At 36.0% G+C, this 24,949-nt stretch overlaps 3 protein-coding genes and 1 non-coding gene across 4 annotated transcripts; 1 reads left to right on the forward strand and 3 right to left on the reverse strand.

Annotated features, from left to right (window-relative positions):
• The first annotated feature begins 3,104 nt into the window (after window positions 1-3,104).
• Window positions 3,105-3,212, forward strand: LOC112788232 (small nucleolar RNA R71). The gene has a single exon (XR_003195606.1). It is a non-coding gene; the product is annotated as a small nucleolar RNA R71 (small nucleolar RNA).
• A 7,888-nt stretch (window positions 3,213-11,100) lies between these two features.
• LOC114926079 (uncharacterized) lies at window positions 11,101-12,644 on the reverse strand. Its single transcript, XM_029296433.2, has 3 exons — window positions 12,448-12,644; window positions 11,994-12,344; window positions 11,101-11,189 (listed from the first exon to the last, which is right to left on the reverse strand). Exons 1-3 carry the CDS (start codon window positions 12,511-12,513, stop codon window positions 11,109-11,111), a joined length of 498 nt encoding a protein of 165 aa, XP_029152266.1. The 5' UTR covers window positions 12,514-12,644; the 3' UTR covers window positions 11,101-11,108.
• Window positions 12,645-12,768: 124 nt separating this feature from the next.
• Window positions 12,769-14,856, reverse strand: LOC112785847 (uncharacterized). The gene is made up of 5 exons (XM_029296601.1): window positions 14,382-14,856; window positions 13,652-13,893; window positions 13,347-13,559; window positions 13,059-13,151; window positions 12,769-12,786 (listed from the first exon to the last, which is right to left on the reverse strand). The coding sequence occupies exons 1-5, from the start codon at window positions 14,854-14,856 to the stop codon at window positions 12,769-12,771; spliced, it is 1,041 nt and encodes a 346-aa protein (XP_029152434.1).
• Window positions 14,857-15,203: 347 nt separating this feature from the next.
• Window positions 15,204-23,729, reverse strand: LOC112784619 (uncharacterized). Its single transcript, XM_025827887.3, has 4 exons — window positions 23,265-23,729; window positions 16,413-18,709; window positions 16,008-16,319; window positions 15,204-15,923 (listed from the first exon to the last, which is right to left on the reverse strand). Exons 1-4 carry the CDS (start codon window positions 23,727-23,729, stop codon window positions 15,818-15,820), a joined length of 3,180 nt encoding a protein of 1,059 aa, XP_025683672.3. The 3' UTR covers window positions 15,204-15,817.
• Window positions 23,730-24,949: the final 1,220 nt, after the last annotated feature.

Genomic DNA, 24,949 nt, shown 5'->3' on the forward strand with positions numbered 1-24,949 from the left:
TTCCATTGAGCTCCTTCTACACATATGTCCATAAGGACTTGGTCCAACCTTTGATCAAAGTTGACTCTCCTTGTGTAGGGGCGTGCTTCTCTTCCATGTATGGCAAGTTGAACGCCAACCTCACATTCTCCGGACTAAAATCTAAGTATTTCCCCCGAACCATTGTAACATAGTTCTTTGGATCCGGGTTCTTACTTTGATCATGGTTCTTGGTGATCCATGCATTGGCATAGAACTCTTGAACCATTAGGATGCCGACTTGTTGGATGGGATTTGTTAGAACTTCCCAACCTCTTCTTTGAATTTCATGTCGGATCTCGGATACTCATTTCTTTTGAGTTTAAAAGGGACCTCAGGGATCACCTTCTTCTTGGCCACAACATCATAGAAGTGGTCTTGATGGGCTTTGGAGATGAACTTTCCATCTCCCATGACTCGGATGTGGAAGCTTTTGTCTTCCCTTTCCCTCTTCTAGAGGATTCTCCGGTCTTAGATGCCATCAATGGTAATGGAAAAACAAAAAAGCTATGCTTTTACCACACCAAACTTAGAATATTGCTCGCCCTCGAGCAATAAACAAAAAATAGAAGAAGAAGAAGAAGAAATATGGAGAGGGAGAGGGAGATGTGGTTTCGGCCAAGAGAGTGTAGAGGGGTGTGTTGTGTGAATTTGATGAAGAATGGAGGTCTTTATATAGGGAAGGAAGGGGGTTAAGGTTCGGCCATATGGGTGGGTTTGGGTGGGAAATTGGTTTTGAATTTTGAAGGTAGGTGAGTTTATGAGGTAGGTTTATGGGGAAGAGTGGATGGATGTGAGTGGTGAAGATTGATGGGGAAGAGAGATTGAGGTGATTGGTGAAGGGTTTTTGGGGAAGAGTGTTTATGGGGTTGTGTGAAAGAAGTGGTGAGAAGAAGTGAGTGGAAGTAGTTGGGGATCCTGTGGGGTCCACAGATCCTGAGTGGATCCTGTGGGGTCCACAGATCCTGAGGTGTTCAAGGATTTACATCCTGCACCCATTAGGCATATAAAAATCCTTTGTACCCAACTCTGGGCTTTCAGCGCCAGGTTGGTGGCCATTTTGGGCGTTCAACGCCCATCTGTGTGCCATTTCTGGCGTTGAACGCAGAACCATGCCTGTTCTGGCGTTCAGCGCCCAGAAGCTGCCCATTTTGGGCGTTCAGCGCCAGAACCATGCTCTGTTCTGGCGCTGAACGCCAGACAGATGCTCCTCCAGGGTGTGATTTTTCTTCTGCTGTTTTTGATTCCGTTTTCAATTTTTATATTTATTTTGTGACTCCACATGATCATGAACCTAAGAAAACATGAAAAACAATGAAAATAAAATTAGATAAACATTGGGTTGCCTCCCAACAAGTGCTTCTTTAATGTCAATAGCTTGACAGTGGGCTCTCATGGAGCCTCACAGATGTGCAGAGTTTTGTTGAGACTCTCCAACACCAAACTTAGAGTTTGGATATGGGAGTTCAACACCAAACTTAGAGTTTGGTTGTGGCCTCCCAACACCAAACTTAGAGTTTGACTGTGGGGGCTCTGGTTGACTCTGCTTGGAGAGAAGCTTTTTCTGCTTCCTCTCCATGGTTGCAGAGGGAGATCCTTGAGTTTTAAACATAAGGGAGTCTCATTCCATTGAAGGATATTTCACCTCTGTCAACATCAATCACAGCTCTTGCTGTGGCCAGGAAAGGTCTTCCCAGGATGATGGATTCATCCTCTTCCTTTCCAGTATCCAAGACTATGAAATCAGTAGGTATGTAAAGGCCCTCAACCTTTACTAATACATCTTCTACTTGTCCATAAGCCTGTTTTCTTGAGCTGTCTGCCATCTCTAGTGAGATTTTAGCAGCTTGCACCCCATAGATTCCCAGTTTCTCTATTACAGAGAGGGGCATGAGGTTTATTCCTGAACCAAGGTCACACAGAGCCTTAAATATCATAGTGCCTATGGTACAGGGTATTATGAACTTTCCAGGATCCTGTCTCTTTTGAGGTAATGTCAGTTGATCCAGATCACTCAGTTCATTGATAAACAAGGGAGGTTCAACTTCCCAAGTATCAATGCCAAATAGTTTGGCATTCAGCTTCATGATTGCACCAAGAAACTTGGCAGTTTGCTCTTCAGTAACATCCTCATTCTCTTCAGAAGAGGAATACTCATCAGAGCTCATGAAGGGCATAAGGAGGTTCAATGGAATCTCTATGGTCTCTAGATGAGCCTCAGAGTCCTTTGGTTCCTCAGAGGGAAGCTCCTTATTGATCACTGGACGTCCCAGGAGGTCTTCCTCCTTGGGATTCACGTCCTCCACTCCACTTGTAGGTTCGGCCATGGTGCTTATGTCAATGGCCTTGCACTCTCCTTTTGGGTTCTCTTCTGTATTGCTTGGGAGAGTACTGAGAGGGATTTCAGTGATCCTTTTACTCAGCTGGCCCACTTGTGCTTCCAGATTTCTAATGGAAGATCTTGTTTCATTCATGAAACTTACAGTGGCCTTAGATAGATCAGAGACTAAGTTTGCTAAATTAGAAGTATTTTGTTCAGAGTTCTCTGTCTGTTGCTGAGTGGATGATGGAAAAGGCTTGCTATTGCTAAACCTATTTCTTTCACCATTATTAAAGCCTTGTTGAGGCTTTTGATCCTTCCATGAGAGATTTGGATGATTTCTCCATGATGAGTTATAGGTGTTTCCATAAGGTTCACCTAAATAATTCACCTCTGCTATTGCAGGGTTCTCAGGATCATAAGCTTCTTCTTCATAAGAAGCCTCTTGAGTACTATTGGATGCAGCTTGCATTCCATGCAGACTCTGAGAGATCATATTGACTTGCTGAGTCAATATTTTTTTCTGAGCCAATATGGCATTCAGAGTATCAACTTCAAGAACTCCCTTCTTCATAGGCGTCCCATTACTCACAGGATTCCTTTCAGAAGTGTACATGAACTGGTTATTAGCAACCATGTCAATGAGTTCTTGAGCTTCTGCAGGCATTTTCTTTAGGTGAATGGATCCACCTGCAGAAGTGTCCAGTGACATCTTTGATAGCTCAGATAAACCATCATAGAATATATCCAGGATGGTCCATTCTGAAAGCATGTCAGAAGGACACTTTTTGGTCAACTGTTTGTATCTTTCCCAAGCTTCATAGAGAGATTCACCTTCTTTCTGTCTGAAGGTTTGAACATCAGCTCTAAGCTTGCTCAGCTTTTGAGGAGGAAAGTACTTGGCTAAGAAAGCCGTGACCAGCTTATCCCAAGAGTTCAGGCTGTCCTTGGGTTGAGAATCCAACCATAATCTAGCTCTGTCTCTTACAGCAAAAGGGAAAAGCATGAGCCTGTAGACTTCAGGATCTACTCCATTAGTCTTAACAGTATCACATATCTGCAAGAATTCAGTCAAGAACTGATAAGGATCTTCAGATGGAAGTCCATGAAACTTGCAGTTCTGCTGCATCAGAGAAACTAATTGAGGTTTCAGCTCAAAATTGTTTGCTCCAATGGCAGGAATGGAGATGCTTCTTCCATGTAAATTGGAATTAGGTGCAGTAAAGTCACCAAGCATCTTCCTTACATTATTATTATTTTCGGCTGCCATCTCCTTTTCCTGTTCGAAAATTTCTGAAAGGTTATCTCTGGATTGTTGTATTTTAGCTTCTCTTAATTTTCTCTTCAGAGTCCTTTCAGGTTCTGGATCTGCTTCCACAAGAATGTTCTTATCCTTGCTCCTGCTCATATGACAAAGAAGAGGGCACAGAAAAATAATAATAATAGAGATTCTCTTTACCACAGTATAGAGGTTCCCTTATGTGAGTAGAAGAAAGGAGGAAGAAATTCGAACACAGATAGAAGAGGGGGTTCGAATTTGGTGATGATGTGAGGGAGAGATGTTAGTAGATAAATAAATAAATAGAATAAGATGAGAGAGAAGGAGGGAATTTTCGAAAATTTTTGAAAAGGAGTTAGTGATTTTTGAAAATGGTTTTTGAAAATTGTTAGTATTATTTTTTTTTTTCGAAAATTTTTGAAATTAAAAATAAAAAATAAAAATAATTAGTTAATTAAAAAGAAATTTTTGAAAAAGAGGGAAGATATTTTCGAAAATGAGAGAGAGAGAGTTAGTTAGGTGGTTTTGAAAAAGTTAAGAAACAAACAAAAAGTTAGTTAGTTAGTTGAAACAAATTTTGAAAAGGTAAGAAGTTAGGAAGTTAGAAAAGATATTTGAAAAGATATTTTTGAAAAAGATAAGATAAGAAGATATTTTTGAAAAGATATAATTGAAATTAGTTTTGAAAAAGATTTGATTTTTAAAATCTCAATTAATGGCTTGATTCATAAGAAATCACAAGATATGATTCTAGAACTTAAAGTTTGAATCTTTTTTAACAAGCAAGTAACAAACTTCAAATTTTTGAATCAAAACACTAATTGATTATGTTATTTTCGAAAATTTGATATAAAAATAAGAAAAAGATTTTTGAAAAATATTTTTGGAATTTTCGAAAATAACTAATAATTTTGAAAAAGATTTGATTTTTTGAAAAAGATTTTGAGAAAGATAAGATTTTCAAATTGAAAATTTGATTTGACTCATGAGAAACAATTTGATTTTCAAAAATTTTTGAAAAAGTCAATCCAAATTTTCGAATTTGATGAGAGAAAAGAGGAAAGATATTTTTTTTTTATTTTTGAATTTTTATGATGCAAGAGAAAAACACTAAAAAGATGCAATGCATGAAATTTTTGTATCAAAACAATGAATGCATGTATGAATGATATGAATGTCAAGATGAACACCAAGAACACTTTGAATGTCAAGATGAACATCAAGAACATATTTTTGAAAAAATTTTTATGCAAAGAAAATATGTAAGACACCAAACTTAGAAATCTTTCATGTTTAGACTCTAAGAAACGAAAAATGCATATGAAAAACAAGAAAAAAACACAAAACATGAAATCATCAAGATCAAACAAGAAGACTTACCAAGAACAACTTGAAGATCATGAAGAACACTATGAATGCATGATATTTTCGAAAAATGTAAGATGCATATGCAAGTGACACCAAACTTATAACATGACTCAAGACTCAAACAAGAAACAGAAAAATATTTTTTATTTTTATGATTTTCTAATTTTTTTTTTGATTTTTTTTCGAAAATTATTATGAAAAGAAAAATAAGGATTCCAAAATTTTTAATATGAATTCCAGGAATCTTGCATTCTTATTCTAAAGCTTCAGTCCAGGAATTAGACATGGCTCATGAGCCAGCCAAGCTTTCAATGAAAGCTCCGGTCCAAAACACTAGACATGGCCAATGGCCAGCCAAGCTTCAGCATGTAATTCAGATATGACATGCCTGACATACTCATTCCCAAAGGAATAGACATGGCTTTACAGCCAGCCAGGCTTCAACATGCTTCATGAAACACTAGAATTCATTCTTAAAAATTTTGAATAAAAAAAAATTTTTGAAAACATTTTTATTTATTTTTTTTTTTTGAAAACAGATGAGAAAATTTTAGAAATATTTTTGAAAAAATTTTTGAAAATAAAATAAAAAGAAAATTACCTAATCTGAGCAACAAGATGAACCGTCAGTTGTCCAAACTCGAACAATCCCCGGCAACGGCGCCAAAAACTTGGTGTTGTTGCCGGGATTGGGATCTCAGACGATTCTTGGCGCCAAACAGGAACAATCAATTCCCCGGCAACGGCGCCAAAAACTTGGTGCACGAAATTGTGATGTCCAGGCTCAAACTATTCCTGGCACGTGAGCAACTTGGTACGCGTAATCGTGATTACACATTCATAATTTGTCACAACTTCGATACAACTAACCAGCAAGTGCACTGGGTCGTCCAAGTAATACCTTACGTGAGTAAGGGTCGAATCCCACGGAGATTGTTGGTATGAAGCAAGCTATGGTCACCTTGCAAATCTCAGTCAGGCAGATATAAAGTGATAATGGTGTTTTCGAATATTATATAATAAAATAGGGATAGAGATACTTATGTAATTCATTGGTAGGAATTTCAGATAAGCGAATGGAGATGCTTTTCGTTCCTCTGAACCTCTGCTTTCCTGCTATCTTCATCCAATCAGTCTTACTCCTTTCCATGGCTGGCTTTATGTGATACATCACCACTGTCAATGGCTACTTTCGGTCATCTCTCGGGAACATGATCCAATGCCCTGTCACGGCACGGCTAATCGTCTGGAGGCATCACCCTTGCCAATGGCTTCATCTTATCCTCTCAGTGAATAATATGCTCACGCACCCTGTCACGGCACGACTATTCATCTGTCGGTTCTCGATCATGCCGGAATAGGATTTACTATCCTTTTGTGTCTGTCACTAACGCCCTGCAATCGCGAGTTCGGAGCTCGTCACAGTCATTCAATCATTAAATCCTACTCGGAATACCACAGACAAGGTTTAGACTTTCCGGATTCTCTTGAATGCCGCCATCATTCTAGCTTACGCCACGAAGATTCTGGTTAGGAGATCTAAGAGATATTCATTCTAGCTTAATTCATGTAGAACAGAAGTGTTTGTCAGGCACGCGTTCATAAGGGAGAAGGATGATGAGCGTCACACATAATCATCACCTTCATCACGTTCTTGGGTGCGAATGGATATCTTAGAAGCGAAATAAGAAGAATTGAATAGAAAACAGTAGTACTTTGCATTAATCTTTGAGGAACAGCAGAGCTCCACACCTTAATCTATGGAGTGTAGAAACTCTACCGTATGAAAATACATAAGTGTAGGTCCAGGCATGGCCGGGATGGCCAGCCCCCTAAGCGAGATCAATAGTCTCCTAAGATGAACAATGGAATAAAACTGAGACCAAAGATACCTAATACAATAGTAAGAGGTCCTATTTATAATAAACTAGCTACTAGGGTTTACATGAGTAAGTAATTGATGCATAAATCCACTTCCTGGGCCCACTTGGTGTGTGTTTGGGCTGAGCCTGAGTGTTGCACGTGCAGAGGCCATTTGTGGAGTTGAACGCCAGTTTCTGTGCCAGTTTGGGCGTTCAACTCTGGTTTTTGGATCCTTTTCTGGCGCTAGACGCCAGATTTGGGCAGAAGGCTGGTGTTGAACGCCAGTTTACGTCATCTATTCTTGGCCAAAGTATGGACTATTATATATTGATGGAAAGCCCTGGATGTCTACTTTCCAACGCAATTGGAAGAGCGCCATTTCGAGTTCTGTAGCTCCAGAAAATCCACTTTGAGTGCAGGGAGGTCAGAATCCAACAGCATCAGCAGTCCTTCTTCAACCTCTGAATCAGATTTTTGCTCAAGTCCCTCAATTTCATCCAGAAAATACCTGAAATCACAGAAAAACACACAAAATCATAGTAAAGTCCAGAAATGGGAATTTAACATAAAAACTAATGAAAACATCCCTAAAAGTAACTAGATCCTACTAAAAACATACTAAAAACAATGCAAAAAAGCGTATAAATAATCCGCTCATCAACTATCCTTTTGCGTCTGTCACTACGCCAGTACTCGCGAGTTTGAAGCTCGTCATAGCCATCCCTTCCCAGATCCTACTCAGAATACCACAGACAAGTGTTAGACTTTTCAGATTTCAATAATGGCCGTCCATGGGTTCTAACTTATACCACGAAGATTCTAAAATCTCGGACTCGGTCCTCTGTATTAGATATCTAAGAGATACTCATTCTAGCTTGTTTGCATGTAGAACGGAAGTGTTTGTCAGGCACGCATTCATAGGTGAGAATGATGATGAGCTTCACATAATCATCACATTCATCATGTTCTTGGGTACGAATGGATATCTTAGAGAAGGAATAAGCTTGAATTGAATAGAAAACAGTAGTACTTTGTATTAATTCATGAGGAACAGCAGAGCTCCACACTTAATCTATGGAGTTAGAACTCTACTTGAAATACATAAGTGATAAGTCCAGGCATGGCCAATGGCCAGCCCCCATTAAAGATACTATATCTTTAAATAGTATCTTTTATATGTAATATGATAGAAACTTCGGATTGTCTTAGGCTAGCATTGAATTTACACGTGTAAGCTTCTTGAGTTGAACGCCAGTTTACTGTTTGCTAATCCAATTGCAATTGTCTACGTTAACTCAGAATGCAGCATGAATGCTTCAACGCCAGTTACGTCATCTAAACTTGGACAAAGTATGACTATTATATATGCTGGAAAGCCTGGATGTCTACTTCCAACCAATTGAGAGCGTGCCATTGATATTAGCTCAGAAAATTTACTTTGATCAAGTCAGAATCCAACAATCTGCAGTTTCTTAACTCCGAATCTGATTTTTGCTCAGTTCATTTCAGCAGAAAACTATAACAACTATAAATCCAGTAATTAAATATGTCATAGCGTATAACGTACACGTGAAAATTACTGAAGCAACAACGACGCGCACGTGCATACAACGCACACACGTGGGTATACGAGTGCTCCGTTCTTCCAAAGAGCGCTACGTTCTCCTGGAAGCAAATTTTTGGATTAATTGGAAGGCCCACTTCAAAAGACTTTCAAGTACACTTGATGAAGGATTGAATTGATATATATAGTTGCCAGATTGAATCATTAGAGGGATTTTTGACACTTTGAAAATAGAGACTTCTTTAGATCTTCTTCGACTTTTCTTTTAGGTCTTTTTGTACTTTGACACTTTGAGGATTTTACATTCTTCACTTTTCTTCTTTTCTGTTTAGTTTATGCAATTTTTCTCTTTTCTGCTTACTGGAGCAATGATAAACTAAACCCCACTTTCATTACGGGGAGGAGCTCTATTGCTATTGGATATCTTCTGTTTTGTTTGTGAATTATTCACTCCGGAAGGGGTTTAATTCAATTGAATGCTTGTGTGAGCCTCGGAAGGGGAATCACTTGCATTAGATTTGGAGCTCTATCCTTTACTGCTCTCTTGATCAACACTAATCGAGAGGAATTGAGATCTTGGGAGTTAGTGTGGCTTATGGATGAGAGAAATGCACTTAACCTCTTCTCATAACAATTAGATCAAGGAATTGGCAAGATTGATTGTGATTAGAGAGATTGGATTGCCAAGAAATTGGTATCCAATCAATTTCAATCCGCCATAGATCTATTCATATGATTAAGAAAGGAGTTAACCCAATTGATTCATGAGGATTATGATATCTCCAATCCCTGATGAATCACTTCCATTGAATTTTCTTCAATTAAGATCTCTCTGATTTCATTTCAATTTAATTTGTTCATTGCTGTTTTAGTTCCCTACACCCATTTCCCTTATTAATTCAGCAGTTTAAGTTCCAATGCAATTTAGATTCTGCACTTTTACTTTCTTGCACTTTAAGATTCAGTCATTTACAATTCTTGTAATTTAAGATTCAGCTCTTTTAATTTCTTGCTCTTTAAGTTTCTGTCAATTTACATTTTAGCTCTTTAGATTTCTTGCAATTTACTTTTTGTTATTCAAGTTTCACACAAATCACCCACTGTCAGCTTAACTAAATTCATCACCCAACTAAAATTGCCGGATCCATCAATTCCTGTAGGATCGACCTCACTCTGGTGAGTTTTACTACTTGATGCGTCCCGGTATACTTTCCAGTTAGTTTGTGAGGAATAGATTTTCCCTCATCACTCCTCAACACCGGCTCGACTCCATGCCACTTTGACTAACAAAACCTCTTTTCCCCGCAACCATTTGATACTAGTATCGTAAATTTTGACCAGAGTCACCGGAAGCGTCAAAACTTCTTTTAACTGAACAGATTCAGGTTCTAACACATGGCTAGCATCAGGGGTATACTTCCAAAACTGCGACACGTGAAATACATCGTGCAGGTTTGAAAAGTGGGGTGGTAGAGGCATCCGATATGCCACCGGTCCAACCCTCTCCAGGATCTAAAACGGACCGATGTACCGAGGGTTCAACTTCTTTGATTTAATCGCCCTACCTACTCCTATCGTTGGAGTAACCTTAAGGAAAACATGGTCTCCTTCCTCAAATTCCAAGGGCCTCCGCCTCTGATCGGCGTAACTCTTCTGACGACTCTGCACAGTGAGCATCCTATCTCGGATTTTCTTGACTTGTTCAGTGGTCTCAGCTATCATCTCTGGCCCCAACAAGGTTTTCTCTCCAGTTTCATACTAGCATAGCGGAGATTGACATTTCCTCCTATACAGACCCTCGTACGGAACCATTCCGATGCTCGCATGGTAGCTATTATTGTACGCAAACTACACTAGCAGCATATATCGATCCCAGCTCGCACTACAAAAAAAAAGGGTTAAAATGGCGGTTTTTTAAGGTAATTACGGCGGTTACAACCGCCATTATTACCGAAAATGGCGCCCCCAAGAAACGCCGGAATTCTGGGCGCCATTCTGGTTATTACGGCGGTTTTCTGAAAACCGCCGTAATAACCAGTGGATAATACGGCGGTTTTTGGGCGGTTAAAATGGCGGTTTTTAACCGCCATTTTAACCAAATAAAACGGCGGTTTTGTGGTTGTTTAAAATGGCGGTTTGTAACCGCCGTTTTTACCTGAATTTAATGGCATATTCTCGTTTAAAATGGCAGTTTATAACCGCCGTTTTTACCTGGGTTTAATGGCATCTTCTCGTTTAAAATGGCGTTTCTAACCGCCGTTTTTACCTGGGTTTAATGGCATCCTTCTCATTAAAAATGACATTTATAACCGCCGTTTTTACCAGTATTTAATGGCATCATTTTTGTTTAAAATTGCATTTTTTAACTGCCATTTTTACCAGGATATAATGGCACCATTTTTGTTTAAAATGGCATTTTTAGCCGTCGTTTTTACCTAATTGCAATTTTATACTTTTTAAAATGAGATTGAAACTATGTATTTAAAGTGACATTTTTAGAACTCAAATTTTAAAATCTCAATAACTAAAAAGCATAACCTTGAATCAAACATCATAACAAGATTTTTAATTCATACACAGTCTCCGAAAATAAAAAATCATAATCCAAAAACAAAGTATCTAAGATAACATTTTTCAATAATTTGTCTTAACATATATCTATAATACTTAATACATGAAATCTTTATCATATAAGATCATGCTTCTTTGTTGCTCGCTCCAGAAGACCTACTTCCTAACTCTCTTGGTGATGGAATCTCACTCTCTTGATCTAATCCCTACAACAAAAATATAATTATGAGCACAATAAAAAAGGATATAAAACTGAATCTGAAACTATTAATATAAAATTATTCAATCAAAAATGAAAAGATCAAAGATCACATAAAATTGAATCTGAAACTATTAATATATAATCCAACAAAGCAACTTCTGCAAGAGAGGATTCTCTAATGCACAAGTACTTGGAGGTCACATGAACCTTCATAGGAAGGACAAAGCAAAGATCAAAGAACAGCAACAATTTTCTTCTTCTTCAAATCAAACTACTCATCATCAACAATTTTTATTGGAGGGGAATCTTGGTAGTAACAATGATAATAATAATAAAGAGCTTTTGAATGTGCCTCATCAACCACTTATGGACGATGAAACCAATAATAATAATATTGTGATGATGAGGCAGTTACCACTCTTTTCAGAATCATCATCATCACCTCCTCCTCATCATCATCTTCAATAGCAAGAGGATCAAATTTCTGGTCAACAAGGTCTCTCATCATCTTCAGAATTAGACCTTGAACTAAGATTAGGGCTTGAGCCTCCACAAGGATCTAATTCATCATTAGCTAGCTACTACTTCAATCTAATTTTGGTTATTATAATATTAACTTAGCTTCTTTAAAATGTTTCTTAGCATTCTTGCTTGCACCTTTTCATAGGAATCAATTGTTGGTGGGCTTTTAATTAACAAAGTTAAAGCTAGCTTCAAAAGTCAAATTTTAAAATTGACCCAGATTCTCTTAAGAGTCCAAATATAACACATGGAATAAGGTATTAAGAACATAAATTGTATTTTGTACCTGTGAAATTTGTTGAGTAGGGAACATTCTAGCCAATTCCACTGGAATTTTTCCTCCTTCCTTAGAAGCAATATAGGATACTAGTGCTTGCAATTGCACTTTAACAGTATCCAACTCTTCTTGCACATTTGGACCACAAGTAGTTGATGTGCCAGCATCATTTGAAGAACCTAAATTCATTTGACTAATTCTTGTAGTGTTGTTCTTGAAAGCAACTGTTGGAACAGCTCCCATGCCTAAACCTCGAACACGACCAGGGTGCTCTTTCCCAAGAACTACTCCAAGAGCATCAAGAGGAGAATTAACGGTTGATTCCACCGCTTGTTGACTACTATATGCTTCAATCTTCTCCTACATATATAAAAAGAAAGGGAAAGAATCAAACATAATATTATCTTATAAAAAAGAAAGAAAAATAAATACAAACAAGTTACTTATTTCACTTTAGTCTTACCGCTATTTCTTTAGCCTTTTCATTAACATAACTTCCATCTATTTTCTTGTGAGTGATATCCCACATTTGAACCCTACTAACTTCTTTTCCCGTCTCTTCCGTCTAAATTCAAGAAAAGTAGAAAGACTCAATCAAGAAATATATCATCCAAGAAAAGATATGCATAAAATTAAGTAACTAACAGCAACAATATGTTCTATTTGAGAAGCAGAAAAGGAATTTAGAGAAGCAGAAAAGGAAGCTAGGAAAAATTATTTTATATTTTTGATTCATGTACTATATAGGGAAAAATCTTCTACAATCCCTTTCTCAAGAATGGATTCAGTTGGTTTGAAAGCCCTGTTTTTCAGTGAAGGTTTTAAGCCATTAAGTTAACCCAAGTGGCAAGCAAGATTAAATGTTTATTATTACTTTCTTTTTCTAAATGCTGCCAGCTTCTATTCTTTTGGATGCACTATTGTCAAGGTTGAACGAAAATGTGCATGAATGAATGCAGAATGCCTACTAGATACTACCTAACTAACAAATAATTATTCAGCACCGAAAAAATAGAAGCACAAATACATCAACAAATATATATATATATATAATTATTTTATGTTTTTGATTACCGATTCAGCCCTTCTTCTTGCAATTGATTTAGCACCTGAAGTATGAGGAATTATTTGTTTTTGCCGAATTTCTTGATTCCTCTTACAAAGATTCTGCAAGATTAGTTTGGACAAAATTAAATAGAGTTAAACATGCATTCACAACATTCCATATAATACTTAATTTCCTATCAGCCAACTTAAACCATTGAATAAGTTCAGCTTCAAAATAATTAACTCTCAGTGAATCCAACAGTCTTAATTACTCACTAACAGTGATAGAACTCACTAACAATCTTAATTACTTACCTGAGTTTCAGGCTTCAAATGATATTCTACGAATAAAGCCCATTGATCAAGAGCAATATCTTCTGGTGTATTATTTATGATCTCGGTTTTACTCAACCTCGGATCATAAAACTCATTCCAAAGCTTTATCCTATGTTCCCTCCATTTTTTGCCAAGCGATTGGAGCAGAAATCGTTTGGCCAAGCTATCACACACTTTGAAGCAAAATCGAGCCTTTAATATGGAACAAAGAATATATATTAACTAACAAATATAACTAAATAATGACAAAGAAATAAGCTTTAGAGTTTAAGTAATCTTCTTACTTGGAAAAAAATATTCCATTGATTTTCAAAAAAGCTCTCTGGAATGTCTGACCACTTATCAAAACTGATTGGAAATGCTACACAATCAGTGGCCAATTGCCCACAAACTCCTGCAAGGAGTCCGGCTGCTTCTCCTATTGCTGCATGTTGTCTATCAAAATTGACAACTATGCGCAAACCTTCTGGCAAATTATGCACATCCTTCACTAATAAATGAAGGCGTGTACTATTTTCATATTCATCTAAAATAGATAAATAAATATAAATAAATGAGTAATTGAGCAACTAAAGAATAAAACATATGATGATAGATATATATTATAAAAGATTATTCTTGTGTAGGGTATAATGTAACAGCTACATATATAATACTATATATTATACATCAGAATTCCGAATCAAGGTGAAAATAGGCTAATATTAGTAATATCCACTGCAAGATAAATATCATTATTTAAACAAGAAAATAATGTACTATATATACTCGTAACATAATTTTAGTAAAGGATACATTAGAGTAATTACAATCATGTATTCATATTTTTCCTATGAGCTACCGTAACACAAGGATAAATTGTTCCCCCTATTAACCTACTAAGTGATTTAATTTGGGGAAAAATCTGAACAAGGACATGTAAATTGGAAGATAGTGAAATTTGGAAAGGAAGAGGAGTGAAAGAAATGGTGTGATAGGTGGCTGGAGAATATTACAGTTGAGAATATTACATACCTATGGCATCAACAGTCCAGTAATGCCTAGATTCACGCCCACGTTTACGTTTAGGTTCGGATGGATGCTCAGATATAGTTGGAGCAACTGATGATGGCTCAGAAGAATTTGAAGCTGCCGACTTGTCTCGGGAGGAACTTGCAACTGCTGTCGACTTCTCTCGGGAGAAATTTGAAGCTGCTGACTTGTCCCGGGAGGAATTTGAAGCTGCTGACTTGTCCCGGGAGGAATTTGCAGCTGCTGCTGACTTGTTCCGGGAGGAATTTGCAGCTTCTGCCGACTTGTTTCGGGAGGAATTTGTAGCTGCTGCCGACTTGTCTCGGGAGGAATTTGCAGCTGCTACGGACTTGACTTGTGATGCATTTGAAGCTGCCGACTTGTCTCGGGATGAATTTGCAGCTGCTATTGACTTGTCTTGTGAAGAATTTGCAGCTGCTGCTTTAAGTAGATTCTTGTACTTCTTTTGCTTTGGCATATCTATATAATAGATCAAATAAATAATTAATAAATATAGAATAAAATGTGCATCAAGGTTTAATAGTTCCATTAAATCAATTAATGAATCTAAACAACATATTTATGTAAAATTTACAAACAAAAGTTAAATTGAAAAAGAAGAAATGTAGACAAAAATTATTTTTCTATAATAAACCACTTATTAATAAAACTCACCTATTATTCTGACATGTGTTCGTCTTCTCCAATGTCATTATCTAGTAGTTCATCATCTACCTCTTCTCTTAACAATGATAGATTATCACCATTTTCAAATAAAGAATCTAAGTTTTGCTCTAACCATGGCTCATTCTCGCATGCTTCATCATCTTCATTTCCGCCCATATCATATGAATCTCTTGGCTTCAAATGCACGACAATACTCCAATCTTTATTCACTTCATCATTGACAAAATACACCATTCGAGCTTGTGAGGCTTCAATATATGGATCATCCTCCTCTCGGTCACCACTGTGTATTACTCGTGAAAAATTAACAGAAGTAAAACCCCAATTATCCTTTCTACAGCCCCGTTCTCTAGTGGTGTCAGCCCATTTACATTTGAATAAAGTAACCCGAAATCGGCCATTGTAGTTTAGTTCTATAATATCTTCTAGTTTGCCATAATATGACAAATCAGCATTCCTAACATCAGCATCACTAGCGCTAGCAACACAAGGAGTTGAAGACATTAAAAAAACTCCACTATTCTGGGTCTTTAACCCTTTGTCTCGATTGGTAGTTCGAAAGGAGAACCCATTAATACTAAATGTAGAAAACCTCTTGGCATATCGTGATGGACCCCTTGCTAAGTATCTCAAATCCTCATGCACAGTATTCATAATATCTGGGTTCATAAGCTATTATGATAGAGATATTAGTTATTATATCCACAAATACTAGCTCAATATTAGCAAAAAATTATCACTTCTCTATTTACCTACGCAGGAAACCAAGTAACAAAATCTTTATTGACTTTTTTTTCTATCTCTACATTTGAAGGCCTTCTACCCTTAGATCGTCTTCGTACAAAATCTTTGAAGTCACTGTCAGATATGAAAGTTTAACTCTAACTAAGCAACTATTTTCAAGTAAATAAAAAACATGTACGGAAATCCTTAAGCACTTACTCAATGAACGGTTTGACATATGGACAATTTAAAACCACATATCGATGTGCTTGTTTTTTTTCCATAGGTGACAACTCAAATACTGTGAAAGCTCCCTTTGAGTTCCCCATTTGTGGAAAAAGAGAATCCACATGTGTACTGCAATTATCATCCGGACGATCATCAACACGTGGTGGCCTATTAAATCTTGTCTCAATCCCTTCTAAGTATCGAGAGCAAAATGTAAGAGCTTCTTCAGCCACGTATCCCTCAGCTATAGAACCTTCTGATTTAGCTTTGTTTCGTACATAGGACTTCAAATGACCTAAATACCTAGTTTGTATAATTAAGTGACAGGTTAAATACCTAAGCAAGATATAACTAAGTGATAAGTTAAATGAATAATGATTGAAAAGTGATATTTACCTCTCAATAGGATACATCCACCTATAGTGTACTGGTCCTCCGAGTTTTGCTTCATCAACTAGATGACAGGTTAAATGAACCATGATTGTAAAGAAAGAAGGAGGGAACAACATTTCTAAATGACAAAGGGTAAGGATTATTCGAGGTTGGAGCTTCTCAAGTTCTGTAAGACTTAAGCTTTTAGAGCACAACTGTTGAAAGAATGAAGACAACTCTATTAGCACTGCAGTAACTTTATCTGGTAGCACATTACGTATGGCAATGGGTAATAGTTGCTGCATAAGAACGTGGCAATCATGGCTCTTCAATCCAGAAAGCTTTCTTTGCTTCAGGTCAACACACCGTGAAATATTACTCGAGAGACCATCTGGTACTCTAATATTCTTTATAGTACGCAAGAATATATCTTTCATGGAATTTGACATTGTGAACAAAGATGGATGATATCTCCCATTTTCATCTGGCCATAAATCTTTCCTTATACCCATTTCTTTAAGATCCTTACGAGCTTTGAGATTATCCTTTGACCTTCCAGTCTCATTGAGCAAAGTGTATAACACATTGTCGCAAACATTCTTTTCAATGTGCATAACATCTAGATTATGGCGCAATAAGTTAGACTCCCAATAAGGAAGATCAAAAAATATGCTTTTCTTCCTCCACATCCCCGATTCATCATCTTCTTCAACAACTTTTCGTCGAATCCTCTTACCTTTACTTTCTTGTAGTTCCTTCCCAAATGAAACATTGATTCCTTCAAGTTGTTCTAATATTTCTGACCCTGTTAGTACTGCTGGGGGATCCCTCAACTCAACTTTTCCATTAAATTTTGCACGACTTAGCCTAAACTTATGACCCCTTTCTAAGAAACGGCGATGCCCCAAAAAACACCATTTTCCACCATGCTTTAATCTATATGAATCAGTGTTGAAGTTACATGTAGGACAAGCATATTTACTGTGTACATTCCACCCAGATAAGTTACTAAGGCCTGGAAAATCACTAATTGTCCACATTAATGCTGCTCGCAATGTAAACATTTCATTCTTGAACCTATCTAATGTTTGAACACCATCATACCACAACTCTTTTAACTCTTTAATAAGAGGTTGTAAGTATACATCTATGTTGTTCCCCGGCATTTTCTCTCCAGGAATAATCATTGACAAGATAAGTGATGTTGGCTTCATGCACTCCCATGGAGGCCGATTGTATGGAATAAGCACCACTGGCCAAACGCTATAGTTTGTACGCATAGCTCCAAAAGGGTTGAATCCATCAGCTACAAGACCAAGACGTACATTTCGAGGATCCTCGGCAAACCTATCATGAAGTAAATCAAATGTCTTCCAAGCTTCAGAATCCCGCGGATGCCTCATCTTCGAATCTTTCTTTTCTGCCGAAGCATGCCATTGCATTGATTGAGCAGTCTTAGAACACATGAATAATCGTTGAAGTCTCGGTTTTAGTGGAAAGTATCGCAAGATCTTTGCTGGTTTCTTCTTTTTAGAATCGCTCCATTTAGATGTCTTGCATCTTTTGCATTCTTGCAAATCTTCATCCTCCCCCCAATATAACATGCAGTCATTAGGGCAAGCAGGTATCTTGGTATAATTAAGCCCTAGTTTATTTATGGTTTTCTTGGCCTCATAGAATGTATTTGAAATCTTTGCATTTCCAAAAGCATCTTTTAATAACTTGAGGATTTCGGTCATGGCTTTGTTGCTTATTCTATATAAGCACTTTATGTGATACAGACTAATTAAGAAAGACAGTTTTAAATACTTTGTGCACCCTTCATACAATTGTTCATTGCCATCTTCTAACAACTTGTAAAATTCTACATTTTCTCCATTGTGCTCTTCATTTGCTGCATTGTCTCCATCTCCATCTTCTATGTTGTCTTCATCTCCATCTCCATCTTCATTCAAGTCAGGTCCAGCAGCTCCAAACGCGTCATTGAGCATTGTTACCATTGGATGCTGAGATGTCGAATCATCTTGTACAATATGACTAGTTTGATGAACTTGTGACCCAACTCCAACTACTTCTTCACCATGCCAATACCAAACTTTGTAGTTTTCTGGAAATGGCTTGACTATTAAATGTTCAAAAACTTTCTCCCTTGTTTGCCACTTGCCAAAACCACACACCGGACAAGGGCATTTAATCTGACGACCCACGAGAGATCGATGCTCAAAAGCAAAATCCAAAAACTTGTTTAAACCATCTTTATACTCATGCGTGGTTCGTGATTTTCCAATCCATGACTTATCGATTGACATGACTAAGAGGGACTACAAATAGGGATTTTAAAAAATCTATTCAATAAAATTCTATATATATTCTAAAGGCGAGAAATTTATTCTTTTATATGCAAATTAGATATTAAAAACTTACTTAAATAGTATTTAAAAAAAATATAAGAAAATTATAATTACCTCTTTCAAATGATAATTTCCCTTCTTTTTTCTTTCCCAGCAAATATTAAAACTTGAAGCTTTCAAAGTAAAGTAGCTAGCAGCAAAAGTTGAAGAAGATCTAAAACCTGTTTCAAATAATCAGCATGCATGTGGTAAACTAGAATGACATATTGATATATTATCTTTATATATATATATATATAACCAAAATTTTCAACTCAAAATAATAAAAAATGTATAAACTCAAAATAGTGTGCAGCCTACAATAGAAATGGAAAAACTACTTGCAGGTCTGACATCTATGAGGTAAATAAGAAATTTTAGAAGTGCAGATGAAAGTTGCAAAGGACTAAACAAGTTAAATGCAATTTTTTTCTTTTTTCTTGAAGATTTATATATTCCTAATACTTTCCTATAATCCTGGGTGGAATGGTAAAATTTTTGCTAGATCACAAGTTCAAATATCAAAACAGCCTCTCTACTTATAGAAGAAAGTCTATAGTCAATTTATTGTAAAAAAGTAGTACAAAATTCTGTGGTCACTGTAGTTTCGGTAATGCACAAAACACTGTGTCAATTGTTTCATAATTACATGTCATTCTAACTCATATACAGCAGATCCATACCTATGCACAACAACTTCCTAGTAATCAAATCACAAGGCTTTTCTCTTTCCAACCTGTATAAGCAAACACAATCTCTTGGTCAATAATCAAACAACTATAATTCAGTAAGTCTTCACAAATTGCTTCAATTGCTTTGCATCAATTCCTTGAGGTTTATGTATGTCAGCGCATGCCACTTTAATCTCTTAATTCTTTTCTTTTAGATACATATATCTTTTACTATATGAGGTAATTGTATTTGAATTGAAAATATATTCATTTTCTAATAATTCTTATTAATTTATAAGATTCGAATCCAGAATTGTGTGACGGTATTTGTTAATTACACAAAAATAGCGATGATGACAATGCGATAATTTAATTGGCAACCAAGTAAAATCGTAAATGCAAGCTCATTGGTGAAAAAGATGCAATGGTAGTATGATCAAATTCTAGGAAGGAATTAAAAAAAGAAAAAAGAAAGAAAAAGGCATTAACATTAAAGAAAGAGTCTAATTAGCTTTCCATTGGAATGTAAAACTACACTGCCTAAGCACATGCTTCCCACTGATTTTTTGTTTATCTTTACTTTTCTATTTTTTCTTTCTATTTTTTTATTTTGTCCTCAGTTTGAGACCCCTTTCCTAGCATCATCTATATCTTTGTGCATGTGTCTTTGAATGCACTCTTTCCCCTATACTCTTTAAATTTACAGCATTGACTTGTAAGCTTAGAGAGAGGCACGAGTTGTGGACATACCAAATTAGAAATAAAATTCTCAAACTAAAGCACTTTAGTTTAAAGTTTACTAAGTATGTGTATCCAAAACCAAAAGTAATGCTTAACAATTAATTAATTAATAACATGAGAAGATATATGTGGCGATTGTGAGATACAATGTCCTTCTTAATACAATGGCCTTAATACAACTAAACAATAGTTAATAATAAGCAACAGTAAACATTTTCGTTTAAAATTGTTTTGACTATTTTAAGAAAATAGTTTTCCAAATGGTTAGCATTAGTAAAAGAAGGAAAAGACAAAAGCAGAGTATATGAATTCTAGATTAAATGTTTTATGTTTCACTTTTTTCTTAATAGCATATGTATATCCACTGCCCAGCCAGCTGGCCATTGCCACAGTTTCAACCAAAAAAATCAATGATATGATTATTAGGGGAAAAAGTATAAATAAAACAATAATATAGAAAATGCATAGTTAGTAGGGAATGTTGGCATTTTGGAATGGGAGTGTTTGATGCAAAGCAATTGAAGTTTTAGTTTGAACTTTGAACCCCAAGGAATATGATGCAAAGCAATTGAAGCAATAAAGACCCCATCTTCCTTTTAGTGAACTAATGATGTGAAATACATAAGGCACAACTTGGCATTAGTTACCAAATTTGCATTATTAACCACTGAGGCTGAAGTAATTCAATAGGATCATATAAATTCATGTAGTTATATCATAAGAAAAAGCATCTATTGCAAGTTCATCAAAGTCAAACATTCTAGCATGAAAAAAAATAAATTTTACCAATTTTCAGAGATAAAAAACTTAGTTTAGAAGAATTAAAACATGAAAAGCAATTTGATGCTTAGTCACATAAGATGCTATTTTAAAGATATTGACCAAAGAGAATTCAACACAACAATTATAGTTATTGATTTCAGAAGAACAAGCTAATAACAATAACTACTATGGTTTCATAACTTAATCATCAACAAACTTATTGAGCACAGCAAAAATCACCAGGAAGAATGACTAGTACACGATGCAGAGAAAAATATCAGAACAAATGAGAATCGCACTAAATATCAGAAGAAAAAACAAATACTGAAACTAATGCAGAGAAGCTTACCTAATAAACGAGCTGCAACAACGCGAACAATGAAACAAGGTTTCTCCACTAATAACAATGAACAAGAAGTGAAACTAAAACTGGGTACTGAAACATGCTCAGAATCTCCACTTCCATTTACTTGCCACAACAAATAATGTCTTATCTCTGATGAATTTTCTTCTACCAAAATAAATAAATAAATGAATCAGCATATAAATAAATAAATAAAGTATAGTAATATTGTTATTAAATAAAAAAAATAAAAAGGCTACAAATTCAAAGGCATTCAAAGAACAAATATCATGAAAATATTTACAAAACAAGAATAATCATACACATAAAAGGTAAATGCTTGTACAAAATGTAGTGTGGACCATATATATTGAATACAACAAAGAAAACATTGAATAATAGTTTAGCCTTAAATTTCAATAGACTATCAATCAATTTCAACAAAAAAACTTATGAAAGATGATTAAGAGTCACGGGTTGGAAGTAAAAATCGCACATCCCAATCCTCTGTAATTGATTTTTGGCCGAAACAAAACCAACACCCCCATAACCTAACAACAGCCATTCCACTAAAATTGTTCAAAAATAAATATAAACAAAAGGAAGCCCAAGACAGCCAGCCTAAAAGAAGCAGAAGGAATGAAATGAAACAAGGACTACAGCATGTTAATCAAATCTAAGTGCAAGGACAAGTTAATCAAATAATGAGATGCACTACATGTTTGAGATTGGAGCAGTTTTTTCTGAGATCTAAGATCTGAGATCGGAGATTAGAGAAACACCTTAATAGAAGTAAGCAATAGAAGATCTGAGTTCAGAGAGAGAGAGAGAGGAGGGAGTAAAGTTAAGAAAGAAGACCTGAGATCGTCGTCAATCACCCCTACACCAACATCAATCCAATGCTTCAAGGAAGACCCAAAAATCCCTAACAGAGCTGCAGAGAAACAAAAACCCCCAAAAATCAGCACCAAAAGCAATTTTGAAACCCTAACCCAAACAAAAACAAAGAAACCGGTGCCTTCTGGAATCAAAATGCTGAGGTCAGTAGCCACCAGAATCTTGCCTCTTGCCGGAATCTTCGTCTCCACAGCACAAAAGAAAAAACAAAATAAAACAGCATTTCAATTTAACTTGAGAGGGAGAGGTACCTGGAGAGATCGTAACCGGCGGAGAGAGGAGAAGTCCTAGAAGGAAGAATGGCGTTGTTGGAGAGCTTCTTTACATGGAGGAGATGATGAACGTTGTTTGTTTAGAGATGAGATTGTAACCAGAGCGTTGTTCAGAGAGGAGATGATGAACGTTGTTTCTTACCTTTACGTTGTTTGTTGGTGTAACCAGATCGTAACCAGAGAGGAGAAGCCCTAGCTAGAACGAAGAATGGCGTTGAATGAGCCAGGATTACAATTTTTTTCATTTTATATGTGTGAGAAAACGGCGGTTCAAACCGCCATAATCACCAGAACCGCCAAAATATATAAAGCCAATTACGGCAGTAGCAACAATTGCCATAATGTCTTGATATTATGGCGGTTCTTTAAAACCGCCTTAATATCAATGCCATTTTAACCCTTTTTTTTTGTAGTGTCGCCGGCTGATCCAGAACACAAGCCCTCAACATATCTTCTAAGGTTTGGATCGTCCTTTCGGATTGACCATCAGTTTGAGGATGGTAAGCTGTGCTCAAGCTTAATCGGGTTCCGAAAGCTTTCTAAAATGTACCCCAGAACCTTAAAGTGAAATGAGGATCTCTATCCGAGATTATAGTAGCAGGCACACCATAAAGTCTCACAATCTCCTTTATATATAATCGTGCTAGCTCCTAAAGGGTGTAATTCATTCGAATGGGTAGAAAGTGAGCTGCTTTCGTCAGTTGGTCCACAATCACCCAGATAGCATCAAAACTGGCCCTAGTCCTTGGCAATTCCGACACAAAGTCCATTGCAATGCTTTCCCACTTCCATTGCGGAACCTCTAAAGGTTGCAACGTCCCAGAAGGTCTCTGGTGTTCGATCTTTACTTTCTGGCAGGTTAAACACTTTGAGACATATTCTGCCACATCATTTTTCATACCCGACCACAAAAACATTGCTTTTAAATCATGGTACATCTTAGTACTCCCCGGGCGAATAGAGAATCTGCTTTTGTGTGCTTCCTTTAAGATATCTTGCCGCAACGTACCAATATCTGGCACAATGATCCTGCCCTTGAATCTCCATAACCCATCTTGATCCCATGACACTCTCCACTGCTTCCCTTGCTTAATAGCTGGCAACACCTTCGGTAACACGTCATCGTTTTGATGAGACTTTAGGAGTTCGGATTTAAAGTCACTTGAGATTTGCAATCGACTCAAAAATAGAGTCCCAGACGCTTCTTGAACACCGATCTTTAGACTCTCGAATGCCTTGAGCAACTCCTCTTCTCGGAGCATCATCCAAGCAGCATACAACGACTTTCGACTTAACGCATCCGCCACTACATTCGCCATCCCCGGATGGTAGTTTAACTCAAAGTCATGGTCCTTCAGTAACTCCATCCACCTCCTCTGTCGCATACTAAGCTCTTTCTGATCAAAGAGATATTTCAAGCTCTTGCGATCAGAGAAAACTCGGTATTTAACCCCATAGAGGTAATGCCTCCACACCTTTAGCACAAACACAACCGCAGCAAGCTCCAAATCGTGCGTAGGGTAATTAACTTCATGAGGTCTCAACTGCTGTGAGGCATACGCTACCACATTACGATATTGGCGATGAGACAATGTCAGGTATATGTATAGAGAATAATATATAGTAAGAGAAAGAATAGTGTTTGATATAGTGAGGGGATATAACAAAATATAAATTAATTATTTTGAAAAAATAATAAAATTAAGGATAATTTAAAAGATTAAATATAAAATTAAAAAATATTTTTTATCAATTGGAATTATGTATAAAGATAAAGAGTGTTTTGAATATAAATTTTTATCACTGTTTTAAATTAAGTACTATTAAAAAAAATAAATAAACTTAATAAAGTTTATGAATAGTTACTTGTAAATAATATTTTTACGTCTTTATTTTGATTTTGTTACACATAAAAATAACATAATAAATTTGTTTAATATCTTATTTAATTTAAATTTTTGAATTTTATACATTCTAAAAGTTAAATAACTTATAAAATTTTTATTTTTGTTTTTAATTTTTTTTATTCTTAATGTTTAAATTATTTTATCAAATTTATAATTTTAAAAACAAAATTATGAAAATTAATCTCTTAAAAATAATAGAAAAGCGACTGAACAGTGCCTGTTGAGTCGCTAGTATTATATAATAATAATAACAACATATGATGCCAATATATAGAGTTTTGGTGTCCAATTTTAAGTTTTAATATTACCCTTAGTGATAGTTGTTCTCCCATATATCTTTCAGTTACATTAAATAAAAAAAACTTCTACAGTTAACAGCAACTTATAATCTCCTATCTTATTTTCATCTGTTATTTCACTAACAGTTACAAAAATATCATGTCTAACCTCCTTTTCAATTTTTTTATTTCAACTAATCTATCTTTTTAATTTTTTTATCTTTTTTCAATTTTTCTTACTTTTATTTTTAATTCTGTATGGGCTTTTTTGTATGGAACAATTATTTGGATGATTTTTGG

The sequence above is a fragment of the Arachis hypogaea genome, chromosome 20 (assembly GCF_003086295.3).
Source record: "Arachis hypogaea cultivar Tifrunner chromosome 20, arahy.Tifrunner.gnm2.J5K5, whole genome shotgun sequence".
NCBI classification, from domain to species: domain Eukaryota; kingdom Viridiplantae; phylum Streptophyta; class Magnoliopsida; order Fabales; family Fabaceae; genus Arachis; species Arachis hypogaea.

Excerpts from the sequence above, each read along its gene's own strand:
- LOC112784619 (XM_025827887.3), bottom strand. The coding sequence starts at position 23,729 with ATGATGCTCCGAGAAGAGGAGTTGCTCAAGGCATTCGAGAGTCTAAAG. Across the intron at positions 18,710-23,264 it reads GGACGTTGCAACCTTTAGAG|TCCCTCTTAGTCATGTCAAT; the intron begins GTTCCGCAATGG and ends CCCTATTTGTAG. Across the intron at positions 15,924-16,007 it reads TATGTCAAACCGTTCATTGA|TGACTTCAAAGATTTTGTAC; the intron begins GTAAGTGCTTAA and ends CATATCTGACAG.
- LOC112785847 (XM_029296601.1), bottom strand. The coding sequence starts at position 14,856 with ATGCCAAAGCAAAAGAAGTACAAGAATCTACTTAAAGCAGCAGCTGCA. Across the intron at positions 13,894-14,381 it reads CTGGACTGTTGATGCCATAG|ATGAATATGAAAATAGTACA; the intron begins GTATGTAATATT and ends TATCTATTTTAG. Across the intron at positions 13,152-13,346 it reads ATTTGAAGCCTGAAACTCAG|AATCTTTGTAAGAGGAATCA; the intron begins GTAAGTAATTAA and ends CTAATCTTGCAG.
- LOC114926079 (XM_029296433.2), bottom strand. The coding sequence starts at position 12,513 with ATGTGGGATATCACTCACAAGAAAATAGATGGAAGTTATGTTAATGAA. Across the intron at positions 12,345-12,447 it reads AAAAGGCTAAAGAAATAGCG|GAGAAGATTGAAGCATATAG; the intron begins GTAAGACTAAAG and ends TTATATATGTAG. Across the intron at positions 11,190-11,993 it reads CTACTCAACAAATTTCACAG|GGATTAGATCAAGAGAGTGA; the intron begins GTACAAAATACA and ends TTTTTGTTGTAG.